The sequence below is a fragment of the Balaenoptera borealis genome, assembly GCF_965194805.1.
Source record: "Balaenoptera borealis genome assembly, chromosome: 21".
Lineage (NCBI taxonomy): Eukaryota > Metazoa > Chordata > Mammalia > Artiodactyla > Balaenopteridae > Balaenoptera > Balaenoptera borealis.
This window is the reverse complement of record NC_138880.1, coordinates 24,561,770-24,586,726: the sequence shown is the minus strand read 5'-3', so window position 1 is coordinate 24,586,726 and position 24,957 is coordinate 24,561,770. Positions and strand designations below refer to the sequence as shown.

At 46.1% G+C, this 24,957-nt stretch overlaps 1 protein-coding gene across 5 annotated transcripts in view; it reads right to left on the bottom strand.

The window, feature by feature from the left end:
• The window catches only part of ENPP6 (ectonucleotide pyrophosphatase/phosphodiesterase 6), a 98,705-nt gene extending 75,347 nt beyond the window's left edge, over positions 1-23,358 (bottom strand). For all 5 annotated transcript variants that reach the window (XM_082375329.1, XM_082375333.1, XM_082375331.1 and 2 more), the window contains exon 1: positions 21,723-23,358. In XM_082375329.1, the coding sequence (XP_082231455.1) occupies positions 21,723-21,963 (241 nt within the window). In that variant the 5' untranslated portion in view covers positions 21,964-23,358. The remainder of the gene's footprint in view (positions 1-21,722) is intronic.
• Between the last annotated feature and the right edge of the window lie 1,599 nt (positions 23,359-24,957).

The window sequence follows — 24,957 nt, the reverse complement described above, 5'->3', positions numbered from 1 at the left end:
GGATTTTTAAAAATGTAGTATTCTTGCCAAAAAAAGTTTAATGAATCTAACCATGAAGAAAAATCAGACAAATCTAAAATGCAGCCAGTTTACCAGATAACTGTCTGGGCTTTTCAAGTATGTCAACATGGTGGAAGTCCAAATGAAACAAAAAGGCAAGGATGTCACTCTTAATGGGGAGCGGCAACTGAATGGACTGCTTGAAACTTGATTAGATTTTTATTTTAGAAAAGGTTATAAAAGATATTTGGTTGGCAATTGGGAAAATCTGAAAATAATTGTGGTCACATGTGAGAATATTCTAGACATGCCGCATTATTCGTGGAGCAGGGGAGATGAAGTGTCATGATGTTAGCAATTGACTTTCAGCTGGTTCAGCAAGCACAAAAAACAAAATAAAACAGAAACCTGTATTTCTCAAGTGAGAATAAAAGCAAACATGCCAAATGTTAACAATTAGAGAATCACAGCACACAGATACTCATAATACTATTTCAGCGTTTTTGTAGCTTTAAGATTTTTTTTTTTATTATAAAAACTTGGGAGATATCCATATGATGGAATACTACTCAGCAATAAAAAGGAACAATTATGGACACGCCACCAGGTGAATGAGCCTCAAAAATATGCTCAGTAAAAGAAGCAAGACCCAAGGGACCACATATTGAATGACTCCATTTATGTGAAATATCCATGAAAGGCAAAGTTAAAAAGACATAAAGTAGATTAGTGGTTCTCTAGTGCAGAAGTGGTGACAAATGAGAAATACCAATAAATGTGCATGAGGGATAAGACCTCATGAGGAATGAGACCACCAAGATGAGAAGAGAGAACAAGCAAAGACCAGAGAACAAGAACCAAACTCTTCTTGGGGCCTCAGTGTGAAGGGCTGGCAAAAGAGAAGTCAGTGGAAGTTACTAGAAGGGGAGATTGAGAGGAGGATGGAAACTTAGGACCCAATAAAGAGACAGTCTGTAGAAGGCAGGGATGGTCAAAAGGTAAAATTCCACAGAGAGAGGTTGAAAGATGGCATTGGATGTTGCTATTAGAAGGTCTTGGGTGAACTTAGGAAGAGCAGTGATGGTAGAAGGATGACATCAAAAGTTAGACTGCCATTCATACATCTGCCCGACCCTGCTTCCACCCTCACCCTCGCTGGTCCCTATTCTCTGCCCCAGTAGCCAGAGTGCTTTTCTAAGATGAAAGTTATATCACACCACTCCTCTACTCAAAACCCTCCAGTGCCTTTCTCTGCACTCAGAATAAGGTCCAGAGTCTGCATGACCTCCAGGGACCTGATGTGGCCTTGTGTTAGCTCAGGCCCTTCGGGAAGGAGACACTGAGAGAAGATTAGACATGCATGAAATTTACTGAGGGAAGCAGCTGTTACAGATGAAGAGGAGGAAGCAGAAGTAGGCGGGAGAATCCTCCACTTGTGAAGGTCTGACATTTGCGAAAGGAGATGGAGAAGGAAGGGACTGGGAAGAAAGGACCTCTGCAAATGTAAGAAAGTTTGGCCAGATTGATGGGGGTCCTTCAGCCAAAGTCACCCATTAGAGGAATGGGCAAAGGTAGGACCCCGGCCCTGCTCGGTCATTGGTTAGGATCAGCCTGGGAGAAGTGGGGCTTCGGCACCAGCACAGTGGTGGGCCCAGTGGGCAGCAGGGGGACCGTGGGTTAACCAGACTCCCCGCAGCTGGACATCAGAGCCGAGCATTTCTGTGGCAGCCACACCACTCGTTAGGTCCCAGGCCTCGCCTGCCACTCTCCCCATCACTCACTTTTGTTGTGGCTACCCTGGCTCTGGGCTCTCCCTCCAAGATCCCCAGCATGTGCCTGCCTCTGAGCTTTCGTCCTTGCTGTCCCCTCGTCTGGAACTCTTTGTTGTCACATATCTATGTGGCAGCCCCCTTACTCGCTTCAGGTCTTTGCTTGAGTTCTATCTTATCAGAGAGGCATTTGCAGACCACTCTGTATAAAATGGCATTCTCAGCGTTCTCGGAGCCCTTAACCTTTTTCACTTTTTCCATAGAATTTTTTACTACATGACATTATTTGTTTATTTGTCTGTGGCACTTCACAGGAATATAAGTTCCATGAGGGTGGAAACTCTGCCCTGTTTTGTTCATGTGTATCTCCAGTTCCTAGAAGAGTGTACCTCTGGGCTCACGAAAGGCACTGGATGCTTTTTGAGTAAAAGATAAATGAAAAATGAACACCTCTCATGTCCACATAGCAAGTGCTCTGGGAATATTTATGTAATGGATGAATGAGTCAGGCACTGTTCCAGGAGCTGGGGATACAGCAGTGAACAAGACTCCCCACTATCACAGAGTATACATTCTTTAATTAAAATAAAAGACTGATTATTGGATGCTAGAGTCTAATAGATCATTTATGGAAGCAGAGGTATCTTGTCATAAGTCTCTCTGAGCTAACATTAAAGGCACATGCTATCATAAGAGCCTAACCCAGGAAAGAATGTAACATGGCCATGGGTTGAACAAGCCCAGTGGTCTTTGCTTTCATTCTCACGCTTACGTTTCGATTCCAGAAGTCAAGCATTGGTTTTCATTGTGCCTGAAGCCTTTCCCTGTGGTGTCTCCTTGTGAAAACGTTAACTGAGCTCAGCTGCGGTGGGGAGATTCCACAAAGCAAACATTTTCTTAAAATACCAACCCTATTCTAGTTAACAAAATCAAACATTCAAGTTTTTTGCTCCAAGTAAAGAAGGTCATTTCTTCACCAACTGCCGTTTCTACTCCTCCCAATATTATCTGAAGCTCTGGAAACCTATGTTCCATTTGTGTCATCGTGGGCACATGATAAGAAGCTTCCATCCTGAAGCCGCACCTTGGCCTGACCACTCTATGTTTGCTGGTGGTCGCTAGGAATCCCCTCCGTGGGAGCACAGACGGGCATCTCTTGTAAGATGTAAAGGGAATTCAGGAGAAGCCACCTGTGAAAAGTGATGTCAAGTAGCTCCAGAGGTTGGAAAATTTAGGAACAATTTAGCTTCAGGGAGAAGCAATTCTGATGAGAAAAGATTCAGGAGAATGTATTACCAATTAAATGGTGGAGACTTTTCAAAATAAAGACATCAAACCACAACTGTGAGATTCATTGGTAATCCACTGGGCCCACTGACAGGGCCATTTTTGCATTTTATTTGTTTCCGTATGTGATAGAATAGGTACTGATAACATGTAGAAGTCAACATCTGGTCTTATTAACACTTGACTTGAAACTGAATCCATCTAGAAAGATTGATAGGAATCGAAATGACAGGTAAGGTGCTTAAGCAAGCAAATGTATTTGCCATTCTTTTAAAAAACTTCATTTCCTGGATTTTCCATCTGTGACCCACCAGGGCGGCCACTCGGCCTGTCAGGCTGTTTCAGAGGTTTGGAACCCAGCAGCTCTGTGTGTCTGGCGGGCCAGCAGGCCCTGAGTGGGGAAAGTGGATTGGAGTTGGTACAGTAAACGGTTCCCCCTGGCTACACCAGAGGATTCTTCCCTCGCCGTCCTTCTTTCCCTGCCACCGCTCTACATGGGGGTTATTCCAGTGAAACAGAGGGGGATGGAGTCCATTAGGCTTTTCCCAAAAAAGAATTAAACTTTGTTCCTCAGGGAAACTGGTAGTCAAGGATGTGATTTTAAGTAGAAATTTCTGGCCTAGGCTTCTAATCCCCCAAATCCTACCTCAAGCCAGGCCATTTTCCCCCTTTTTTAAATCATAACTCTGAATCTTAACAGGGCGAGGCGTGGGGGGCAAAAGCTACATTCCTGCTTTGAAAAATAAATGTATGGTCGTCTGGCTTCAAATGCTAACCGCAGCCGCAGTGCCCGTTCGGTTCAGTAGCAACGCGGTGAAGAGGGGCACGGATCAGCTAACAACACTGCCTTCCCCTTGACGTGAGCCAAGGTCAGAAGGTTTGGGGGAAGCAGAGCAGAAGTGGTCACGATGACAGATAAGAAAGAGGACCTTGCCACAGCACTTGAATTCACTCCTCGGAGCCCTAAACTCCTTCATTTTTTTCAGAAAAGCAACTCGAAACCAGAAGGACTTTGAGGCCAGCGGGTTTAGAAATCACCATAGCCGGACTTGAACCAACATCTCTTGCTTCTAATCCATGACCCTTCTCACGCAGACAGCATCAAGAGACAGGGAGGAAGTGACCAGGCCAAGCCCAGATCGGCACACGAACACAGAGAGGAAGGGGACTCATGTGAGGGGAGAAGTGGTTACGTCTGGCCGTGACCTGAAAAACTATGAAATATGGCGAAGTCAAATACAAGGTAATCTTCTTTGGGCAGAAGCATTGCCTTTTTATTTCACGTTTTTAAGAAATTCATATTCTCCTGCTGACCACAAAACCACCTGGAGGTGGAAGCTGGGCAAATAGGATACCTTCTACCTCACACCATGTCGCCCGAGGGGACTGCTGTTTCGGAGAACTGTCCCAGACTCGCAGTTATAAATGGCTTAAACTCCCAAACCTGAAATCTCTTGGGAATAAGACTGAAGTTGCTTTAAGCCACCAGAGCTCTGGATTACTCACCAATTTGGAATTTAGTGAAAAGGTAAACCATAGGAGTTTTAAATTGGGTATCTACTTGCCTCTTGAAATATTTGACAGAGTTTGCAAAATACTTAATTCTACCCATTTCTGCTTTGCATTCCTAAAACCTGTCCTGGGTTGGGTATGGATTGGGGCTGAGGAGAGAGAGTCGTAGGGCAATGTCTGAGGCAATCTTTGCCACGTCCATCTGGATTTTTCATCTGCTGTGAAACTAAAAAGGTCCCCCTTGATGACCTAGCAGCAGGGACTGCCCTTCTGTAAGGAGTGAGGGGTAGGATGGGGCAGAGAATAGCTTAAAAGGAAACTGGCTGAGTATTTAGGATAAAGCAGCTTCCAAGTAATTTTAAAACAAACACAAAGAGACACTTACAGAATTCCTGCTAAGTGCGAGGGTAGATGAGACACTTGAGTGGGCGGGTCCTGCCCTCACCGGGACCACCGGGACCTCCCAGGACCCCAGAACCAAGCGTACTTACACGCAGCTCGTCCGGAGCAGCACCTCGGTGGCCTGGGTCAGTGTCCCAGATGGGGCTTCTCAAAAGAAGCCTGTTTAAACCGTTCCTCACAACTGTTCAGCCGTGGCCATTTGAGATAAGTAGCTAAGTGTCTGAGGTTGAATCCTCTCTTTTGTACTCAATCCCAGAAGCGCTTATTGTTCGTATTGTTCATTGAGACACACAAAGGAGGGTTTAAAAACAGAGTTGTCCGTGAGGCTGCCTAGTCTGGAAGAAGCTTGGAGGGGCCGTAACACATGCACTGTGGAGTCTGCATGTACAGGCGTGTGTCATGTGCGTAACGCAGCTACAAGGTCACTGTCTGAGGGACGGACACTTAGATGGCCACACAGGACGGTGCTGCTCTGAGAGCCACTTCTTTGAAGGCAGGAAGTCCTAACAAGAGCACAGGATTTTGTACTCACAGTTCTGCCATCCTGGGGCTCTGTGAGCTTGAATGAGTAAGTTAAGAGCTCACACGTAAAAAGAAACGAAATTGAGTTATTTGTAGTGAGGTGGATGGACCTAGAGTCTGTCATACAGACTGAAGTAAGTCAGAAAGAGAAAAACACATACCGTATGCTAACACATATATATGGAATCTAAAAAAAAAAAAAAAAAAGTTCTGAAAAACCTAGGGGTAGGACAGGAATAAAGACGCAGACATAGAGAATGGACTTGAGGACACGGGGAGGGGGAAGGGTAAGCTGGGACGAAGTGAGAGAGTGGCATGGACATATACACACTACCAAATGTAAAATAGATGGCTAGAGGGAAGCAGCTGCATAGCACAGGGAGATCAGCTCGGTGCTTTGTGACCACCTAGAGGGGTGGGATAGGGAGGGTGGGAGGGAGGGAGACGCAAGGGGGAGGGGATATGGGGATATATGTATATGTATAGCTGATTCACTTTGTTATAAAGCAGAAACTAACACAACAATGTAAAGCAATTATACTCCAATAAAGATGTTAAAATAAATAAATAAATAAAAATAAAAATTAGGACATCCAAAAATAAATAAATAAATAAATAATAAAAATTAAAATTAAAAAAAAAAAGAGCTCACAGCCTCGGTTTCCTCATCTATAAAACCAGGATAACTACGCCCACCTTACACGGTTTTCTGAGGACTGACTGAAATACTATTTGAAAGCACCTGGGTCTAGACGCTTTAGACACATGGATGTAGGAATCCGGCAGACTTCTGGGAAATGTACATCCTGTTCCCTCTTGACTAAACCTGGCGGCTGTAACAAAGGAGGACAATAGGAGTGCTGCAGAGACAGAGGCCTCCATCATCCTCACAGACTCTGACTCCACCAACCAGAGGCTGCATGGTGAAGACGCTGAGTGAGAGACTGGGCTGGGGGAATGCAGAGGTCCTCGTTCTGGTCCTGGTTTATCCACTTCCTGGCTGGGTGACCTCACACAGACTGCATATGCTCCCCAGGCTTGAGTTCTCTCGTCTGCACATTTGCCCTTACGTAACTCCCAAGGTGATTATAAAGATCGGCTGAAGGTATCAAGATTAGAAAGGAAGAAGTAACTGTTTTTATTTGCAGGAAACATGATCTTGTAGATTCTTGTGATGCAGAGAACCCTAAGGAACAGGAGAATTCCACATAATTCCACATAATTCCATCAGAACTAATCAACTCCAGCAAGGCAGCAAGATGCAAGATCAACACCCAGAAATCAGCTGAGTTTTCATACACCACAAAAATGAAATTAAGAAAATAATTCCATTCATAATAACATCAAAAAATAAAATGCCTAGAAATATTTTAAAAGAAGTGCAAGACTTGTGCACTGAAAATTATAAAGCAGTGTGGAAAGAATTTGGAACCTGAATAAGTGGACGTCTCATGTTTATGGATCAAAAGACTTAATATTGTTAAGTTGGCGATATTTCCTAAATTGTTCTATAGATTCAACACTACACCTAACAAAATCCTAGCTGGATTTTTTTTCCAGAAGTTGAAAAGCTCATCCTAAAACTTATTTGGAAATACAAGTGACTCAAAATAGCCAAAGCCATCTTCAAAAAGAAGTAAGAAGTGGGAAGACTTACACACCCTTATTTCAAAACTCACTACAAAGCTACAGCAATCGTGATAGTGTGGTCCTGGCATAAGGATGGACATAGGAAGTAAAACTGAGAGCCCAGGAATAAACTCTTAACATTCATGGTCAGTTGATTTCCTACAAAAATATCAAGAAAGGAATAGTTTTTTCAACAAATGGTGCCAGAGCAACTACCTCACACCATACACAAAAATCAGCTCAAGATGTATTGCAGACCTAGACGTAAGAACTAAAAGTATAAAACTCGCAGAAGAAAACACAGGAGTAAATCTTCATTATGTTGGATCAGTCAATTATTTCTTAGATATGACACAAAAAGTACAAAAAGAAAAGACTGAGATATTGGACTTCATCAACATTAAATGCTTTTGTACTTCAAGACACTTCAGGAAAGTGACGACAGCCTGGGAGAAAAATGTTTTCAAATCATATATTCCATAAGAAATATATATCCAAAATATATGAAGAACTCCCAAAACTAATAATAAAAAGACAACCCAATTTTTAAAAATGGATAATAGAATTTGAGTAGACATTTTTCCAAAGAAGTTATCAAATAGCCAATAAGCACATGATGTTATTAAGCATCTTAGTTCTCAGGGAAATATAAATCAAAACCACAATGGAATACCTTGTCACTCCCACTCAAATGGCTATAGTAAAAAAGGAAAGACAATGACAAGTGTTATTGAGGATGTAGAAAAATGGGAACCGTCATACATTGGGAATATAAAATGGTACAGCCACTTTGAAAAACAGTTTGGCAATTTATCATGTTAAATGTAGAATTACCATATGACCCAGCAATTTCATGCCTAGGTATCTACCCAGGAGGAATGACAACATATGTCCACACAAAGGCTTGTACATGAATGTTCATAGCAGCCTTATTCATAATAGCTGAAAAGTGGAAATGACTCAAATGTTCATCAGCTGGTGAATGAATAAACAAAGTGTGGCCTATCCATACAATGGAATATTTTTTGCCAATGGAAAGGAATGATGTACTAATACAACATGGATGAACCTCAGAAGCATTATGCTGAGTGAAAGAAGCCAAATACAAAAGAACACATGGTTCCATTTATATGAAATGTCCAGAAAAGGCAAATCTTTAGAGAAAGAAAAGATTAGTGGTTACCTAGGGCTGGAGGTGAAAATGGGGAGCAACTACCCAGCCCAAGTTTTCCTTTTGGGATGATGGAAATATTCTAAAATTATAGTGTGGTGATAGTTGCACACCTCTGTAAACATACTAAAAGTCATTGAGTTGTACACTTACGATGGATAGATTTTATGGTATGTAAATTATTCCTCAATAAATCTATTAATAATTTTAAAAGACCACTTGAGAGCACAACTATAGAGATCCACATATAGGACCTCATTAGCATATCAAGACTAAGTTACATCCCTCAGATTCCCAGCTACACAGTCAAATGCCAGCCCCCAAGTCCTCCAAATGCAGGCTTTACCTACAAAGTCTTGTCCAGACTTCCCATCTCCCTACTGGTCTCCAAACCCTGCTGCTACATGCAAAGCCCCTTTTTTGTTTCTTCATTTTAATTTTTCTGTTTGATAATACTGTCCATCTCCTATAGAAACTTTTCCTTTCCTTGATTACTCTGACCCTGTTTGACTCCTGATTTTCATTTGAGGTCTTTGCTAGAATGTTCTGTGATAGGTCTTTACTTCTTCCTTGTCTCCTTTCCCGTCTCTTCTTCTATGTTGTGCTCCCTAAACGTAAGAAGGTCCCCCAAGGTTTCATCTTGACCTCTTTCCTTTCTCTTGACACAATCCTCCCAAGGAGCCTCATCTACTCACATAATTTCCACCTCTATGAGGACAACTCTGAAATCCGTATCTCCAGCCTTCATGGCTAGTAATCACCACCCAGGCGTCTTGCAAGTGCCCAAAGTATGAGACTTAGATACTGTATTGATGTATTTTATTGAAACATTAGCCAGTATATTCCCTCCCATCATGTTTCAAGTAGGTTTCCAGTTCCTTTTGTCTTTGGAGAGCTGATATTACCTGCTGGACACGCTCCTTCCTTTGGGACTTTTTATCATCTCAAACTGAGCTCATTTAAACACACGGTGAACATGACTTTAAAGGGGAGGGGAGGAAGGAAGGCATATATGCCTTGAGGGAAGCAAGGAAGACAGGAAAACAGGACGGGCTACGTAATTCTGGGGACTTGACTCCCAGGCTCCTTCATTCTCACCTTGGATTTGGATGGCCTCTCCCAAACCCACACTGCTCAGAAATGTCAGAGTAATCATCTCAAAGCCCACTTCTGCTCTCCAAACGCTCCCCATCGTTCCCGCCTCTGCCCCTTGACTTGAGCAACGCCATTCACCCTCTCGGCCCTTCTGCCAGGTTTCAACCTGCCCAAATCCTTCAGGCTTCACTCAAACACCGTCACCTCTGCATCCCTTCCCTCTTCACCACACACCCTTAGAAATGGTCCCCGCATCCCCTGTGCCTACTCTGTCCTTATTCTGTCCTGGCCTATGACTTTCTTTCTGCACACACTGAGTTGCTCAGCTTAACTGCAAGCTCATCCAAGACAGAGGCCATGTCCCTTCAGAACAGCGCCTCTCGCCTAGGACGTGATCATATATCCCCGCATAGGGAATGATCAGACACAAATGTACTTTATGAACATACGTCAACATTACATGCTGTTGTAATTACCAAATTCTGTGGTTCAGACAGTAAGTGGTAAAGGAGCCAGCAAATGGATGAAAATGAGATCTCAGAGCGCCATCCAGCTCTGAGATGTTACTATCTGTGGGTCAAGGCCTTGTAGAGGCGGGACATCTTATTTTGGCTTCAAAGAGAAAGATGGGTGGAGGGCAGCTGGGTCCGGGCTGGGGTGGAGGCTCGGGGGTTCCAAGGAGGATGGGAGTAGAGCGCTTCCAGAAGTAATAAGTAGTGTAAGCAGAGGGGAGGAGTGGGCGTTACCAGAGAGGCCTCCAACCAAAACAGGGAGGTCAAGAGGTCATCCTCCCAAATTCCACTCCCGCAGGGGGTTCACAACTGGCCAGCAGAACCCTGATGATCCCTGTGTTTGAAGGGTAGGAATCAGTCTGTTTCCACTGACGGAAGCTCCTGAGGTGAGATTCACCACACAGCTGGCTGGTCAGTTCAAAAGGCTAGTCAAACAGGTGGTTGAGAATTGAGTAAATAAAGGCATTTTTGTTTCCATTTGATTATTTTAGCTTTTAGCAGCTGTTAGCACAGTCTGAGAGTGAAGTCTTTGGGCTGTGACTTTCTTATCTGTTCCATCAGAGCTTGGTGAGGTCACTTAAGGCTTGGAAGCACAGCAGCCAGCCTCCGATGACCAGCCAAGGCCTGGGGAGTTGGGGGGTGGGGGTGGGCGGGGATGGCTGAGCTGAGTCCAAGCACCCTCCACCCCCAACACACACAATCTTCTAGGCGCTTCCACCACCTTCCTGACCGGATCTTTGATGAAATCTACACACAAAGCTTCTTCGAATCCCATCTCCACTTCGGCTTACACATCTCGGGAGACATTAAGGAGGGTGAGAAAAAAGCAAAAGCAACCCAAGGCAGGGAAGCCCAGCCAGGAAAGAGAGGAGCGCTCAGAGAGCACAGGCAAAGTGGCCAGCGTGGATAAACAGGCAGGAAGGATTGGAAAGGATTCCTCAGCTTCCATCCCTGTACATGTGAGAGAGGCCAGACTCCGGCCTGACTCAGAGGCCTGCGTTTGGTGAGGTTCTGCCCTTATACAGTTGCTGGAGCCGAATCTTACGCCCCAGTCTCTGTTCTGCACAATGAGAAGATAAATGCACTAGCATTCCTAAGCATCTTCTGCTTTTCACATTTTGTAATTCTGAATGTCTCTGGGGGAAATTTTGGATTGGGACGTAGCGGGTTTTGTTACATAGTTCCAAGCTCATTCATACAGTTTTAGTGTTCTGTTTTACACCGACAAATGCACACTAAAATGGACTATGAAAGTCACACACAGAAACGTACAGGGAGGGGTGTCATGTTTGGGGGTGAGGCCAGCTGGCTAAGCTGTGGGGGAATGGGCCAGACTGGGAGTAACCAGAACCTGGAATTAGATCCACCCACAGAGCCCAGCAAAACCGGGAGAGCCTCGGGTGCTGGGAGGTCCAGGCCAACAGGCTGAATGTGGCGGGGGGCTCGTTTGGACATGGGAAGGAGAAGCACAGCCCACGCGAGGATGAAGGAGGGAACTCAGACGCCTGCAGAGTATGGCTGGAGGAATCCAGAATCCAGTGAGGTCGAAACAGCAGTTTGTTAGAAAATAGTGGGACCTCAGCAGATGAGGTTCAGCAACAGGACTCCAGAGACTTAGAAGACAGATAAATAATATAAGGCTTCCACCATGGGATCGAACACAAGTCCAGTTCCTGGCGCCGAACCAAAGAAGTGCGACAGACACGAATCAACTGTCTCTTCTGAGCAAGCTCTGGGCCCAGATGCTTTGACTGCCCACGCTCCACTACACTCACTGTGAGTGAGTGTAGACCAGCAGCAGGGTAGACTGCCAAACGGATGGCCTGGGCTCCAGCAGGCGGGCGGCCTTCAGAGGCTGGACCCAGGTGGGGTCCGGTAGGCGGTCTCTCGTCCCCCCTCAGAGGGAAGCCCCTGACTCCCTGCCCACACTCTTTCTGCCCCACCAGGGCTTGCCAACCTGCTGCCCGTCAGACGTTTTTGTTGGGCAACCTGGGGTGAACAGACAAGGCTGCTCTACCCAAGGGGATGGGGCGGGGGACCAGGCCCCCGAGCACACCTGTAACCCTCTCACGGCCCACGCACGCAGGTGCAGACGCTCTGCTGCAGACGCTTACGTGAGTTCTCACGATGAGCGCACCTGTCCTCCTGACTCGGACCTGGCACCACAGGAGCGCTCACTCTTAAAGGCGGGCGCCCAGGGGAAGCTGCTTCATCAGGGGGTGAAGGCTCGGCACTCCCCTCACCACAAGCCTGTCTGTGATGTCAGCCTGGGCAGCCCTTCGTCCAGATGAGTCTGCCCCACGTGGCTCTGCGACCTGTTTGTCAAGCCCTTGCTCCTCTCCTCGCTCCGGAAAGCGCCAAAGACAGGAGTAGGTTATGATCAAGCACAAGATCTGACGCGAGCCAAATGCTACACACAGGACGCAGAAGAACCCCAGACCTGCCCTGGGTCCTCGCCCGGGAGACCGTGGACACAATGGCCTTATTCACGGACGGGGACTCCGAAACCCCAGTAGGTGTTGTCTAAAGCGTCTCTGAAATAAATGTTAACATGCTGACCCAGGCTCCCTCTGAACCCATTCTAAATGTTCTCTAACCCGTTTGTGGCGTAGCACTGATGAGGAAGCAGGTCCTGAGAGCAGCCTTGGCAGGAGGCCTGTGGTCCCATCAATCAGCAGTGGGGAGACGGGAGGGGGAGTGAGACAGGAGACCAGCCTGGTACGGAGACCACCTGGCTCCAGGAAGGGAACCTCCTAAGAGAGGGTTTGCTGTGCTTATAATCAAAGACTTTCACCACAGCTCTGCCCGCCAGCCTCTCCGTCCCCTCCTGCAGGGAGTACATTTCCAGCAGCCGAATGAACACCCTGGCATCACAGTGGAAGCCAAGAGAAACATACTTTTTGAAAAGTGGCACTTCAGTGTCGAGAGGTCTGATGATGGGAGCTGAAATAATGACGTGCCGGGAGAGATTATTTTTGTAAATTCTTGGAACGCGCTTTTTTCTCCGGGCTTGAGCTGGCCAGCAGGTTTCTGCAGGCGGCTTACTCAGGACCCATTACACACACCATAGCTTTAAGTGGAAACGTGAAAAGATGTTGTTAGGTGTCTCTGGGAAGTAAGTGACAAAACTGAGACAAGAGTTCATGCAGATGAGAAGACAGATTTAATTGTGTGTTTGTGAGAAATGTCCTCTACCAGCCATGGGGCAGGCAGAGAGATGAGAAGTCCAGATACTGGGGTCCACTGGAACCCACAGGAGCAATTTCTCTCCTTGATCCCCATGATTATTCTACATGTTTCTGGAACTCTCCTTTAAGAGATTGTCTCTGATCCCCTAAAGGGCCAACTCCAGGTGAATATCTTAATCCAACCTGAAATCTATTCTGATGAAAATTTACTTTGTCAAATAAACAGCCATCCAAACTTTCCCATCTTTGCTTATAGGAGCCCCAGACTTCTGAATTTCTTGTAGGCTTGGAATTGATTCAGGTTCCCTTCTTTTCAGCTCTTCCATATTCACTCACTACCCAATCAGCAAGTTCTGCCTCGAGGGCACTCCTCAAATTCAACTCTTCACTTATAGCCCATCGGAAAGAACAGATGCTCCAACGTTTGAAGTAGAAAAAAAGGAAAGGTGGAGCCTACTGAATTATCTTCAATTTAGCTTTCAAAGCTTTCTATCAATTGCATGTCTTTTTTCTTTTTTTTTAAAACAAATTCACCTCTCTCTCTCTAACCCTCTACCCTATACCAGGATGGTGAATGGGTTTAGCACCCTTCCCTCTGTCTTGTTAATGTGTCTCTGACTTTATTTCTCTGACTTTACTTGTGCCATGTCCCTCATCAGAGTCTTTATAGATTTTTTTTTAAGATCTGGCCCAAAATTTATCTCCACTAAAAATCTTTCCAGTCATCTTTCAATGTTTATTCCTAGATCCACCTTCTCCATGGAACTGTTCAAGACCATTATAACTCCTAGTAAGACCTGTCTCCCTGAGTTGCAGACACTTAATCTCTATGCCATTCGTTTAAATTAAGACCTACAGGTTCCTTATAAAATGCACCTAATATCCATTCAGTGCATAAATGTTAAATATATTCCCACCACCTCTATGTGAGGATTATATATCCTGAACTACTGGTGTCAAGCTTGGCAATGATTTGCTTTGGCCAATGAAACGGGAGTAGATGTGACTTGTGCCACCTCTGAGCAGAACTTTTAAGCATCATTACACTGTTCGCCATTTTCCCTTTTCCCTCTGCCATGCGAGAAGCACGTCTCATTTAGAAGTGGCTTTTTCAGCCTGTGTCTCAAAACGAAGAGGAAATGGGGCAGTTAATCCTTAAAGTCCATGCACATGAGTGAAAATAAAATCTTAGTTGTGGTAAGCCTCTGATAGAGCTTGTTACTGCAACATGATTTAGCCTAATCTTATTGGTAAAGTGGGTAATATGTACAATTTTTATCATGGTGGTTTTACACAAAGTTTCTCATTCTGTCCTCACAACAAGCCTATTGGGTAAGTTTTACTTTCTCCATTCTACTGCTAAATAATATTAAAACTCAAAAGCACTTGTTCAAATCCCGCAAGTCAGAAAGTGAGAGAACAGATGAAATTAGATCTTCGGCAGCAAATCCACAGCTCTTTCCATTATACCATGTACTGTGGGTTGAACTGTGTTCTCTAAAGAGTTATGCTGAAGTTCTATCCCTCAGCACCTGTGAGTGAGACCTTATTTAGACACAAGGTCTTTGCAGATGTAATCAAGTTAAGATGAGGTCACGAGGATGGGCCCTAATCCCGTATGACTGGTGTCCTTATAAGAAGGGACACACAGGGAGAACGCCATGACAGTGAAGCAGAGATTGGAGTGACACTTCGATGCAATCTACAAACCAAAAATACCAATGACTGCTGGCAACACAAGAAAGCTAAGAGAAAGGCATGGAACAGATGCCCCCCTAGAGCCTTCGGAGGGAGCGTGGCCCTGCTGGCACCTTGATTTCAGATGACTGGCTTCCAGAATTATGAAGGAATAATTTCTATTATTTTAGGTCACCGCATTTGTGGTAATTTGTTACAGCAGCCTAGGAAACCAAACACCGTGACCACCTCAATTTCAGGGCATAAACCATCAGAAATTCTCAGGAAGTAGGTTTGGGGGTGGAAGTGGTGTGTCTAAAGAAGCCTTCATTCTTCCATTGGCTGCCCAGTGTCCCCATCCTGCCTGTGTTAGTTTCCAAGAGCTGTCGTAACAAAGTACCACAGACCAGGTGACTTGAACAACAGAACTTTATTTTTCACAGTTCTGGAGGCTAGAGGTCCAAAATCAAGGTGTCATCAGGGTTGGTCTTTTCTACAGCCCTCTCTCCTTGGCTTGTAGATGGCCACCTTCTCCCTGTGTCTGCATATGGTCTTCCTTTGGCGCCCATCTGTGTCCCATCTCCTCTTCTTAACAGGACACCAGTTATGTTGGATTAGAGCCCACCCTAACAGCTCCATTTAACTTAATTGCCATTTTAAAGACCCTATCTCCAAATGCAGTCACATTCTGAGGCACTGGGGGATAGGACTTCAAGATATACATTTGTGTGTTGGACAAGGAGGACACGATTCAGCCCATAAACCATTTCATGTTTTCAAATATCTAAGGAGCCTCTCATGAGCCTTAAGCAATCTGGAGTGGAGACTGAGAGCGCAAGACGGCCTGACCCTTTAAGTCGCCAGACCCATCCCTGGGTCTGACAGCCAGGACCACACAAAACGTGGCCTTCGCTGTCCTCTCACAGCTGTTCACACGGTTCTGAACCATTTGCCTTGTTCATGCTTCACTGACGCCTCTGCCTTCTTGGCTTCGGCAGTCTTGGCTGGAGTTAGGCTCTGTCTAGGGCTACGCTGATGACTAGTGTTTTGCTGCACCCCCTACACCCCAGGCCTTTGAGGCCCAGCACCCTCCTCATGGGTGACTCTCCTTTCAACCCTCTTGCAGCCCCTGACCTTATAGTAAAAATGTAAAACAAAACTGATAGACATATTTTGAGGTTATATAAGATTATTAGGCATAAATGGTAATCGGTTCACCTAAATATCTGTTCATTGTTTTCATAAAGCAAAGCATAATTTCATTCTTTTCCTCTGCCTGCTAGTTTAGTAGTAACTAAAATCAAAATAATAATCAAGTTCCCTGAAACTCTGAACGCTTTAATCATTATTATAATGCTTCTTCACTAGGATAAATTTTGTTTGAAGACAGAGCATGACAAGTGAAGGGAGGGTGGCCAGGGAAGGCGTATCCACTGCAGTGACTTCGGGGAAGAGATCTAAAAAACAGCAACAGAGCGAGAATTCCCTGGCGGTCCAGTGGTTAGGACTTGGTGCTTTTACTGCCGAGGACGCGGATTCAATCCCTGGTCAGGGAACTAAGATCCCTCAAACTTTGGGTCTTTCTGGGGAAAAGCATTCCAGACAGAAGGAACAGCAAGTTCAGGTGTCCTGGGATGGCCACCTGCCTGGAACAGGTGAGGAAAAAAGGGAGGAAATGGTGGGGAATGAGGCTGGAAAGGGGCTGGGTGACCTGGGGCCAGTTCTGTAAGAGCTTGAATCTACTGGAGGGTCTGAACAGAGGAGTGGCACCATCGGGCATGTGTTTTAAGAGGACTAGTCTGGTTCGCATGTGAGACAAACCGTAGGGCAGAGAGGGTGGGGGACCAGGAGCTGCTGGGAAGCTCTAGGCTACCGAGGGTGCGCCCTCTGGGCAGGGCCCCAGGGACGGAGGCAGGAGAAGCAGAGGCTTTGCGATCCATCCTGAAAGCGGAGCCGACTCAGCTGTGGGAGAAAAGGTGGTGAGGAAGATGAGGAGGAGCCAACAGAAGGGACCGAGGAGGAATCAGTGAAATAGGAGGAAGCAGAGAGAGGAGGGCGTCCTAGAACTGAGGGCGCTATCTGGAAGGAGGCCACCAAAGCGGAGGACTGACCCTTGATTACCAGGAGGCCGCTGCTGAAAACAAAAGCATGACGGGGTTCTGCAGGAGAGGGGGTAAGCGGGGAGCAGCAGGCACCCCAGACAGAGGCATCTAAATCCAAGGAAGCCAAGCCCTGGGCTGAAGAGCCCCAAGCAGATGCTGACCCAGGGGCAGGAGAGGCCAGGGTGCCCCGGAGAGAGGCCGTGTCCATGCTGCTGGGGCTGTGGGCGTGCAGAGGCCGCCACAAGTGAAACTGAATTCTCCAGAAGGCTGAGGATGTGGGCTTTTTTTCAAAACATGATTTCTCAAGTACTTTCTGCACTGATTTCCTTTGGTCCAAGTGACAGCCGGTTTTAATTTAAATCGGCTATTCTCTTAAAGGCAAGGGAAAGCTTGCCTTACCCAGCAATCCCTCACTCCAGAATGTGGGGCCTTGATATCTGGGAAGAATTTGCTTCACGTGTCATTTCTAGGAGGGTGGTCAGAACTGCATCGGCACAGATATTAATTCTAAGCAGTTAACATCCTTGGTTTTGCTTTGATTCCACTAGAGGATTAATCAAGTGCCTTTATCCAGGCTCTGGCTGCTTCCCGGACTGGTCATAAGGGGACCTCTGTCCTGGGTCCCAGGTCATATACAAAAGCTTCTGGGCACGCCAGGATTCGGGTCGGGGCCCTGCTGGTTGCTGTATAAGAACTGGCCTCTGAGGCCTGCCCTCCAATCTCAGCCCTGCTACTGAGGTTCTTAGGTGTCTGCAGTGAAGTACCCAGTCTCCCTGCACTTTATTTACCAGTTTCTAAATGTTAACATGATAATAACATACTGTATAGCAAACATCTCAGGATATGTTCATCTCCTGGCAGATTATGTTCGGGAAGATTAAATTCTAGACCAGCTTCCCTGCTACTCAGGACATTTCTGGGCCACCTTCCCCAAACACTTAATCAGAAGTGCTCAAGAGTTACAAACAAATGTTGCCATTGGCTTTGGCAAAATGATGCTACCTTATGCTGCCTCAAAACACACCCGACGTTTTCTCTTATGCGTGATCTGCATTGAACAAATCACTGCTTTTTATCCGTGGATGTTATGTTAAACTTTACTTAAATCAAATGGGGATTTACCTCAAAGAGAATAATTTTACAAAAAGATCCACAGTTAAAGATTAAAACAGTAAGCTTCCCCATAGCAGTTACACTGTGGTTATATTTTAACTAAAATTAAGTTGATCTACAGACAGCTCTTCAGGAAAAGAGCTTACGCATAAAGTAAGATATTATGATAAACGCCATGCTTGGGGCTGTTTATTCCAGCTCAGAGCTCACCTCCTTCAAAATGCTTTCACACGCTACTCTGACTGGAAGAAAATTCTCCTCTCTTCTGGTCTTGCATAGCATATTAGGAAACTATCCGTTGGTCCTTTGTGCAGTAGTCTGCTAGGGCTGCCCTAAAAAAGTACCACCGACTGAGTGGCCAAACAACAGAAACTGATCTCTTGCAGTTCTGGAGGCTGGAAATCTGAGATCAAGGAGTCGGCAGGTCTGCTTTCTGGTGAGACCTCTCTCCTTGGCTTGCAGATGGCAGCCTTCTCACTGTCCTCATGAGGTCTCTTCTCTGTGAACGTTCATCCCCGACGTCTCTTCCTCTTCTTAAAAGAGCATCAGCCCTTCTTAAGAGAGCATAGCGGAGTAGGGCCCCACTCTAACAGCCTCATTTAAGTTAATCACCTCTTTAAACACCATGTCCTTAAATATGGTTACATTCTGATGTACTGGGGGTTGGGATTTCAACACATGAATTTTGGAGGGACACCGTTCGGCCCTTGCTACTCATTTGAGATATTAGTAGGTACATGATGTGTCTCTCCTACTCAACTTGAATGTAGGCTCCCTGGGTGAATGGCCCTGTTTTAAGATTCTATGCATTCCCAGTAATCAATTGTTTGATGGGTCTTCTTTTTTGCGGCGGGGTCGGGGGTGGGCGGGGCACCAGGCCACACAGCTTGTGGGATCTTAGTTCCCCGACCAGGGACTGAACCCAGGCCCTGGTCAGTGAAAGCGTGGAGTCCTAACCACTGGACCGCCAGGGAATTCCCTTGATGGATCTTCTTGATCACTATTGGAATTCTGTTCACATTTGTCCTGATGCAAACACATTTTGAAGGAAAAAAAAGAACAGTCACGGTGGCTTCATGTCGATGACTGGGCTGGATGATTTCCACGGTTCCTCACACGTCCTGTGACTGTTCGTTTCCCATCACCATCCACGTGGCTTCCCATGGAATTCTCCTCTCTAAAGATCAGTCATTTGCTTAACTTCTAATATGTAGGCCTCCCAAGAGGTGCCAGTCCTAACTTTTTCTAATTTCATGTCTGCTTCTGGCAACAGCTGAGATTCTGGCCGGATGAGGACCCAGAAGTTGAGGAAACTGAGGTTCAGGGCAGTGCGACGGCTTGCCCAGTCTTCCCGACCCTGCAAGAACTCCAGCCAAGCTCTCCCAGCTCCCAGGCCAAGTTCCTTCCAATATCCCATCATTCCTCATTATGCAAAGAGACGAACACCAAGGGCTTTATGACTTATGGGCAATAATTCATGTAAGGAAGTGAGATCACAGTCTGTCTTATAAATTCTGAGGAACCTTAAGACAGCATATCTTTTGGTACCAAAAGGATCTAGCATGATTCTTCCGTTGGTTCATAAAATGTTCATATGCTCAAACCATATGTTTAACTACTATTCCCAATGGATAGATCCTTCCTTATATGAAAAACAGAGGAATTTTTCAACATCAGGTGGAAAAAGAAGCATAGATATTGGGGGAAATAGTCTAGATTTCACGCTAAGTCAGTCCCAGGGCAGTGGAGATGGCAGCATCCTGATGGCCAGGCCACCCCAGCCCACAGTCCCACTCCAAGCCTTTATGTCCACTCAGTAGGTACAAGACAAGTCACACCCAAAGACACTGGCACATGAACATGAGTCTTGCTGGACACATCCTACATACAATATTGCTTCTATTAAAGTGAAAAAGCCAACTTAAGTACCAAGCAAGCTTTCAAGTCAGATCATACATTTTACCATCAAAAACTCTAAAGGCGTAAGCCGTATGGAGAGCCTGTGGCTTTCTCGGGCTAGACTCGGTTTGAAAGTAAAGGTAAGATCTTTGTCAAACATTCATGGGACCTGCACTGTCCCACCACGAGAAGGGCCCTTCTGTCGTGCCTAGACCAGAGAAAATACCCACAGCCTGACAAGAAGTGTCTGCGTGACTAAGGCTTTGTGCAAATTAGTCCTTGTGCTGATATCAGGAACGTGGATCTGACAGACAAAGGGCCGAGTCACTGGCTGTGTTTCTCCGCGGAGACTGTAATGGTCCCTTTTTGCTCGCTGGAGTCTGACTTGCTAAAACGGATTTTGTTCCTCTTCCACTGAGACTGAGAAAAGTGCACGTGGCAGTTCGTGAATCGAGCCTCGCAGCAGGGCTCTGAGAGACAACTGGTGTCGGGGTGGCCGCAGGTGTGAAACTCCCTGGACAGAGCTGAAGTCGGCCTGTGACACACAATAACCTCTGTGTGTGGCCCGCAAACGGCTTCCCTGCAAGGGCAGATCCGTGCCAAGGGAGGACCAGGAGACTTTTGTTCATCTTCTTTATCTGAGAGATGCTGATTGTTTGTCTGTTGGGGGAGATTTTTGAAAATAAGCAGATAAATTCCTTGCTGTGTGCCGTCTGGACTTTTTTTTTGCTCTCCATGCCTTTATTTCTAATTCTCCAATATCTCTTTCCCCGTTAATTTTATGGCATTTTTATGTACACATGCATACCGTATCCATGTATGAAGTCAGAGATAGCAATTTGTCTTCCCAGGATCCTTGGGCTTTGCTGTCCTGTGAAGATCCACAATGAGATACAAGAGTTCTCATCCCCTTCCTGTGAACGTAATTTATAGTTTTCCCTGTGCTCAGAGCACACAGCTAAGCCCTGCATAAGCATCAAGAGCAGCGCATTCTTACCAGCCTCCCCGGACAGCTTGCTAAATTCTTTCTGAGCGCCTCTTGCTGGCCCTCACGAAGGTTAGCTGATAAACAAACCGGAAGCTAGGAATCTCACTGTGTGAGCACAGATAGAGGATCAAACTCGTGGAATCACATTTGGCGTGCTGGCAATCCCAGATGAAGGTCATTTTTAGGCAAAAGTCAGCTTTTCCAAACCTAGGCACAGTCTGGGTTAGCTGGGGGGCTGGGTTTTGTTTTGTTAACAGATGCTAGAAGTTAAAAGTGGGAATCTGAACTACACATCAATTTTTTCTTCTCCATGTCATTTTACCTGGCCCCAAAAGGCAAAAGAAGGAGCAAGTAGCATTGCTAATACTTCAGGATATGACCTGAAAATTCCCTCCGAGTCATCCAGGAATCCCACATGTAACTTTCATAATCTAGCACATTGACAAACAAGCCAAAACAGCTCCAGGATGACAGATGACTGCAGGGCAAAGGGACAGAAGGAATCTGATACAAATGAAGACCTGCTGACTTTTTAAATTTGAACTTAGAAAATACGGAGTAGGCTAGAATTTTTTATTTGTAAAACAAATAACCACTTTAACAATCATCTATTCATGTAGTTCTCTGTTCTCCACACTGAGAATCCAAAACAGGTCCTGGGGATAACTTTTGGAAAACAACACACCCATGAAAAAAAAAAAATCTCAGCCAAGAACACACACTTCCTGTCTCTCTCTGGTGTCCCAAAGGGTGAGGGAAACCTGAACATTTACATGAGACTCGAATGCCAGGAGCTAACTGCTACCGTTGGACTCCAGCCCGCCCCTCCCCGCCCGGGGGAGGACTCAGTACTCACCAGTCATTAGGCTGTAGTAATTGGGGTAAGAGAGACTGGGAAAGTCTGGGGTCAAGTAATCCACTTTTACCCCCCTGCTCACAATCTCCCTGAAACCAGGCAAGGACTCCAGGGCCTCATCACTGATGTAGTCAGAGCGAAAACCATCCAGCAGAAACACCAGGAGCTTCCGGCGCGCCGGGGCTGGCTGTGCCAGGCTGAGAACAAGGACCAGCAGGAGGGCCCCGAGCTTCTCTGCCATGCTGCCAGGAGCCCGCCCGAGCACGGCTGGCACAGCCGTCCCTTTGCAGAGACTGAGGATGGAGAATCTGTAGCTATTCTTTCTTCTAGGGGCTGGACCTTGACTGCTGGCCTTCCTGAGCCAAGTTCACTTTCAGAATTTAAAGGTACAGCACCCCCTTTTAAAAACATCTATGCTCACCCTTTACTAGAAAGCCCGGAGATCGACCCCTTCGGAGAAGCCAGGTTCCCAAACAACCCAGAATTACCACCAGGGGAGAGAGTGCAACCTTATTATTTGGGGCGAATGTTCCAGAAATACAAGCGCCCACAGAGAGGTGGAATTTTAGAAGATGACAGAAGTCAACACTAACTCTGCAGCTGGGCTAACCACAGGGAGGAGCCAGGGGAAAGGGTAATCTCTTAATTTGCTGTCATCCCACGTCTCTGCCCGATTTAAACTCTCTCACTGACTTTTTCGCTTACAATTTAGTAAGGCAAACCTCTTAACTCAGGATGTAAACAAGAGACCATAACATTCGTCTTGGGCATATCTGTGGACTTTTCAGCAGTGCCTCCATCTTCATAGCGTTTAAAAACAAATTATTTGTCTATGTCTCAGCCACTTATTCTTTTCGTATGCATCTCTATACAGCGCTTATTGTTTTACTTTTCAAGTTGCCCGTGTCTAAACCCAGCTGTAGGAGGAGATGTCTTTCAGCAGAGGCATAGAGCCAGAAAGTTCCACAGGTGAACAACAGAGGTGGGGGTCATCATGGCAGATTGGTCTGAGGTAGCATTGCCCCAAGAGGGCAGCAATCAGACAGAGAGCTGGAGGACGAGAGTTTGAGATGGACAAGCACAGCCAGAGATAACCATGAGGCTTCATGCCAAGAAGGACCAGGCAGAGGAAGGACCGGGAGGCTGACCAGGAGGTCGGTGAAGGACAGCAAACACAGGTGGGTCAGGAGACAAAGCACTAAGTCCAGATGCCTGCGGTTCCCTAGGCTGGGTCTTTCATTTGGCAGAAAATTAAATATAAAGGCTTGTAAAATGTGCATGGCCCATAGCAAGCCCTTAACAAATGCTATTTTTAGCATTATAACCGTTGCTTGGATCCTGGTGAAACGTGCAAGGCCCTGGGCAAAGCTTCACAGGGACTGAGGGCGGTCAGACACCAGCCGCTCTGATCTTAATCAATTCTACAATGGCTGTCACCCTACCTCCGCCCGCTGCCTGTGCCTTGTCTTCTTATCCTGTTCTATTGCATTTAGAGTCAAGCCCTCACATGAGACCACTGGTCACTTTCTACACTGTGCTGGGAAAAAAAAAAAAAAAAAAAACACCTTGGCCAAATTACCATTCCCATCTCAGCTGGCTGAGACAAGGATCAGACTTCATTTTCCCAATAAAAGTAATGCTTGGGGCTTCCCTGGTGGCGCAGTGGTTGAGAATCTGCCTGCCAATGCAGGGGACACGGGTTCGAGCCCTGGTCTGGGAAGATCCCACATGCTGCGGAGCAACTAGGCCCGTGAGCCACAACTACTGAGCCTGCGCGTCTGGAGCCTGTGCTCCGCAACAAGAGAGGCCGCGATAATGAGAGGCCTGCGCACCGCGATGAAGAGTGGCCCCCACTTGCCGCAACTAGAGAAAGCCCTCGTACAGAAACGAAGACCCAACACGGCCAAAAAATATTTTTTTTTTAATTAAAAAAAAAAAAAGTAATGCTTTTTACAATTAAAAAAACAAGAGAAAGAGGACAGCTTATTCTTAATTTTTTTAAATTTGAAAACACAATGTTATTCTTATCTCTTTGCGTTATGCTGTACTGTTATTCTAAACGGAAGGAAAGAAGGAAGGAAGGAGTAAAGAAAAGGGAAAGGTGCTGAAGCTGACGCGCCGATGGGCTGCCCTGGCCGTGACCATCGCACACACACTGAAAGAATTTCCTCCGGTAGGGAGGGCCTGAGGAGGCAGCAGATAAAGCTAGATGCGCTGTCAGTTCCTGAGTATGTCCAGCGTAGGGGACTATGGAGATGGCATAATAACGCAAACCCACATGGACTGCCTTGGGGGCGGCCCCTGAGCTCCCTTGGGGAGAGGTTAAGGACTCCAAATGTTAAAGATGAACATAAAAGGGGCATCCACTTTCCTCCGCCTCTAGCGGGAGGCCCAACCCCAAATACGGCTCCCTGAGTGCCTCACCCAGTTGTTGAGGCGGGGAATCCTTAACTAACAAGCTCCAAATTAGAGCGTCCACAGGTCCCCAGAGGACCCCACGGCTCCGTGGACAGTGCTTTCAGGCGTCTGGGTGTGGGCATTGCTGCTGCACAGTATACTGTTTTATGATGAACATGTTGTTTTACGATCAGGTTTAGAGAGTTTCTCTAAAGTTTTGGATCAATAAATTACTGTAAATAAGCCTCTTTAATATACATACCGATATATGAAGGAAGAAAGAAACACAGGGGATGGAATTCAAACCAAGGAAATCCCAGCACTGCCTCCACTCAGACTCCTGGTCTTATATTGCCCTGTGGCCTAGAAAAGGCTGGAAAGAAAAGCTAAAAGCCAACAAGGAAAGACAACAGATTAGAAAATGTGGTTATTATTAAGTGCCCAAAGTCTTGTGGTCCAAGACCTTGTATGTCTGTTACCTGGATGTCCTCAGTTGGGGGTGGTCATCAGCATCTAATATGTAAAAGTGCTCCTTGCCACTTGTTTTTCAAGGGTTGACAATGCTATAAAGGTCGCTGCCCACAGGAGTTTAACCCAGATAACGCAGAAAAATGAAAACTTTCCTCCAGAACTTGGAAGGAGCTTCGTCCTGGAAGCTGCTCCAGGTCTTGCTAGGGACGTGCACGAGCTCTCAGGAATGTGCTGTCCAGATGGGTCAGCACTCTGGCGTCCTGCCTCCATGGAGACGCAGATGAGATGGAAGGAAGGAGTCCTGGGCTTAGAGAAAGAAGACACGATTCTAGAGCCTGGGTTCTGGCAGGCATTCTGCAACTGTGTG